General features: G+C 39.3%; 1 protein-coding gene across 1 annotated transcript in view; it reads right to left on the bottom strand.

Moving 5' to 3' along the window:
* Positions 1-1,204: 1,204 nt before the first annotated feature.
* The window catches only part of BZW2 (basic leucine zipper and W2 domains 2), a gene marked incomplete at its 3' end in the record, with an annotated part of 33,018 nt that continues 29,769 nt past the window's right edge, over positions 1,205-4,453 (bottom strand). Inside the window, exons 8-10 of the mRNA XM_007469031.1 lie at positions 4,436-4,451; positions 2,477-2,623; positions 1,205-1,343 (exon numbers count right to left, since the gene is read on the bottom strand). Of these exons, the coding sequence (XP_007469093.1) occupies positions 1,205-1,343; positions 2,477-2,623; positions 4,436-4,451 (302 nt within the window). The remainder of the gene's footprint in view (positions 1,344-2,476; positions 2,624-4,435; positions 4,452-4,453) is intronic.

Below are 4,453 nucleotides of genomic sequence, written 5' to 3' on the forward strand. Positions count from 1 at the left end.
GCTATCTCATGACCCTGGGTATCATTTAAGCCCTAGTTTTAGGACATTGCTATCTCATGACCACATCCAAGAGGGCCAATTCATATCTGGCCACAGAAAAACACCTATTACTGAACTTCAAATGGGACTTGGCAGTCATCACAGTCTCCCACTGATATGGAAATTGTGCCAAATACCTTAGTGCTGAGAAAGCAAAAGATCACCCAAACCCTTGTGGGCAAGACGTATGCATTTGAAGAATCTGGATAGCCAGTTAAAACTCTTTGTGAAATGCTATTAAACGTTTTAAAAATAGCTAGTAATCAGTAATGTAAAATTTTTACATTCCAAATGTCCAACTTGTCATTCAAGATAGACAAATTTAAGAACACATCAAAAAGAAAAGAAACATTTGGTTGGTATTAATTTATACTTTAGCCTTTTCTGTGTTATGCCATTTAAGATAGCAGTAACTTCTAATTAACATTTTATAATGTTCAAAACGTCTCATTTCTTAAGTGTTCCTTTCCCCTCGCCTCATAAAACTACAAACACCTAGACCAAAGAAGAGTCCAGGATCATTTTTTTCATATACTATAGGTATAGAGATTGAGATCAGTTAAAACCCTAATAGCTAAAGATGTTAAAAAAAAACAACCCTAACAGCATTCATTTTTAATAAACTGGCTGTGCCAGTTGTCATGGCAACCTAATCCTTATAAATACAATAACAAGAAAGTAAATGTGAAGTTCTAAAAATAGCCATTTCCTTGGAAAACAGGAGAATGGCTGGGCCAAATAACTAAAATACAAAGTAAAAAGCTAGTTATTTCAGGAATTTTAAAGTCAGCTTTATGGCATCTGAAAAGGTATGGACATACTATATGTAACCATTTGGTAATCACCGTTGTTATAGCTAATCCTTACAATGCAAAAACAGACCTTATTTTTTGTAATTACAGTCTTTTTCACCAACCCTCCCCACCAAAATTACTAGTTCATCACCAGTCTTCTAGCAATTTCCACCAGTGACAAGTGTACAGGGGCCTAATCAGGCTGGTTCCTGAGGCCACGCATGTCTATGGTGTTTGCACCTTCTCTCTCTACATAATATGGCTGCATCACTAAAACTCAAAGACTATCCCCCTCGCCTCACCCCCTACTCTGTCCCTCCAAAAGCTTCAACAAAACAGAAACATAGTGGCAGGATGACATGGATACACACCTTTATAGAAAAGAACCACGATCTTCTGAAAGGCTTTCATGAAATGGATGTTGTCATAACAGTACTCTTGCACCTTCTGGAGGAGGATCAGCTCTGACTGGCCTTGGGAGCTGAACACAGCCAGGAGTGGAGCGTATTGCTGGAACAGAAGTGGGGAGTAAAACCATTTACTCTCGTGAGAGGTGCAGGGCTGACACCACTTGAATCATAACAATAATCTGGAGGTTTGCCTAGAAAATCTTCACTTTGAGGATTACCTTATTCTAATATTGTGACCAATCAAAATGAATTTTTTATCCCTGCACCTTATCAGATTTCTCTCACTGTACCCACTAAAAGAAACCAAATATGAAATTCTGACTATATTAAAGATAACTCCTATGCTACTGTGTCTGTCTAATGGGTCCTGTGAAAATAAGACAGAGTTCCTAAGTTCCAAAGGTTCCCAGGGCTGCTGTGACCCCTCCATCACTGAAGTGTGGCTCTGCCACTGGAAGAGTGGGCGTCTCCTTCCTAAACATCCGACCCCCCACATGTCATCTTTATGGTTTTGTTCATACTGTTCCCTTCGTCCCAAATGACCTTGGCTTCCAGTTGTTGATGTTTGGCTATTGTTTTCTCTAAGACCTACTCAGCTCGACACTTAACTCCTTCTCTGAGCCTTCCCTGGTCAACTTAACCTGCATAGGCTACTCACTGCTCTGTCCTCCTAAATACTGAGAGTTATCTGAATTTACATCCTACCTAGTTTAAACTAGGTACCTGTTGATTTCCCAATTCAAGTGTAAACTCTGAAGCCAGGCTCTAAGTCTTCCACGTGTCTTAAGACACTTTTATAGGGAGAGGACAATAAAAGCAAAAACATATGTATCTCCCCACAAAAATATACAATTTACACAATCGGTTGATTTCTTCCACCACTCAGTTTTCAAATTCTAATGTCAGCTTGTAGTTTACTTAAAAAATACTCATTAAGAATTTTTATCATGTAGAAGGAGAACCAATAGTTCGACTATATTTCCCTTTAAATATTGAATATATGACTATTCTGTGGATTTTCTGACATTGTTTTTAGTAAGAACTTACCCTTAGGTATTTCATAAGCTCTTACATCTGAAACATTTTAGGTAGTGGAAAATTTGAAAAAAAAAAACACTAGGAAGTACGTGTTTGGACTGAGTGTGGGCGAATTATGATTAGAACCCATCTATCACATTGTTAAGAGCTGCAGTTGGCCTGCAGCCGAGACTGTGCCTTGTTGGGACCCGGTACCTTCAGATGCTTGAGGGCTTGCTCGGCAACGAGCTCTTCCTTCTTGTTCCATTCCACAGCGTTCATTATACAGGTCCACAGCAGTCCAATCACTGCTGTTTCTGGAAGATCATTCCTCTTCATTTCTTCTTTAACATAGAGCACCACCTAAATTTCACAAAAAAAGCAGTCAGAGAGTAACAGACAGATGGGGAGTTCCCCTCTCACTGTGCCCGATCAGTAAAAGGTTAGGGGCCGACAAATATTCTGCTCAGTTCCTCCCTTCCTGGCATATACTCTCAAGTTACGAGAGGCAGGAAAAACACAATGATTTGTTCTCAAAGCAGATTTATTTTTAGTCCCAAAATTAATAGGCTTATCTCTGGCCAGGAGGTGCTGGATAATTGAAAATAAAAAAAGAGAATCGTGGTTTCTTAGGGGCTATTCTTTTCCAGGCAGGAACCCCTTTGAGTAAAGCAGGGCAAAGATTATTTAAGCCAGTTTGACTTTCTGGGGTTTGAAGAAGGCAACAGAGCTGTGAATTTTTACTTCCGATCCTTAACTTTAAACCTCTTGAAAAATGTCTTGGGCTTGTACAAGGCATTCTCTGCAATTCATTCTTTAATTATCGCTTTTGATGATCCTCATGCCTCATGTAAATAAACTGTAAAGTCCAAAGACTTTACATATGATACATATCAAAGCAGCAACCCTCAGCAGGCTACTTGCCCTTCAGAATTACTTTTAAATATGCAAATGTATCCTAAAACCTGATCGTATGGAATGAAATCTGCCTAACAGTGTATCTTATATTAAACTTGTTTGGAAAAATCTTTCTCCTTTCGAATAGAATCACAAATAGAGGTGAGGGCCTCAGAAGTGATTAAAAACCATAATATCAATATATCTCACACGTACTACTTTGTGAGGAGTACAGCTATTTTTCTCCCTTCCTTTTTTTTAATGAAAATACGTTGCTTTCTTTCCTGCTGGCCTGGGGTACAGAGGGGTCAGCTGTGGGTTAAGCAGCCTTTGAGAACCGAAGGAACTGGGAAGTCCTAGTCCCCCAGCTGGGCTGGGGAAAGCTGCAAAGAAAGGTGACATCTCTGCACCTAAAGGTATCGCAGTGTTATTTGGTTTGCTTTTTCTTCCCCAAGTTAAATCATATTCAAGTTCTTTGCTTGGAGAAAGATTACTGAATATATTGCTGACTTTAATGCCATGAGACTTAGGACCAACACCTCCACCTGCTGGACAGCATCAGTCTGGAATTCTCCAGCCTTAAACCGCAAAAGGTACCTTGCAAGGCTGTGAGCACGCAGGATAGTGAGGCTTTGGGACTTGGGAGTAAGTGGCAAAAGGAGAGGACTCTATGCAGTTTTTGAATTACCATGTAAAAGTTCTTAAAGTTCAAATAGGAAGTTTTCTTCTGGCAGGACTTAAAAAAAAAAAGATACAATCATAGCCGTATGAAAGATAGCTATACAAAAAGGTAGTATTTATGTTATGTGAATACGCAACTATTTTGAGTGGGATCCAATGAGCCACTGGTCCAACTGGTCTTTACCCATGATATGAATGCAAAATCACCCCTTTTTTATCTTAAAATTAAAACCTATATATATTAACCCAATACTTAACCATATTATGTAATCTGCAATAAAATGGGAAAACCACCATAAATCGAGGTATACTGCTAGTGGAGAGTAAATCTATTCAACACATGAAACATTTTGACAACCAGAGCAACCTGGTAAATTAGTCACTTGTGTGGAAATACTCATTATTTTCTGGAACATCCTGGAGGAGTCTGAATCAATACTTTGAAATCGAGCTCATTTAAATGGTATGAAAAGGGCCTCAAGTTCACAGCAATAAACAAAGGGAGGTCTCCTTAAGGGAGGTAAAGCTTGTGCTGCACAGGCTACATCATCCCTCTCGCTAAAAGGGTTTGCAGTGATGTCAGTCCATGGTCCCCACCTCCTTGATCGGGCATTC

The sequence above is a fragment of the Lipotes vexillifer genome, unplaced genomic scaffold, assembly GCF_000442215.2.
Source record: "Lipotes vexillifer unplaced genomic scaffold, Lipotes_vexillifer_v1.1 scaffold623, whole genome shotgun sequence".
In the NCBI taxonomy this organism is placed as follows: Eukaryota; Metazoa; Chordata; class Mammalia; order Artiodactyla; family Lipotidae; genus Lipotes; species Lipotes vexillifer.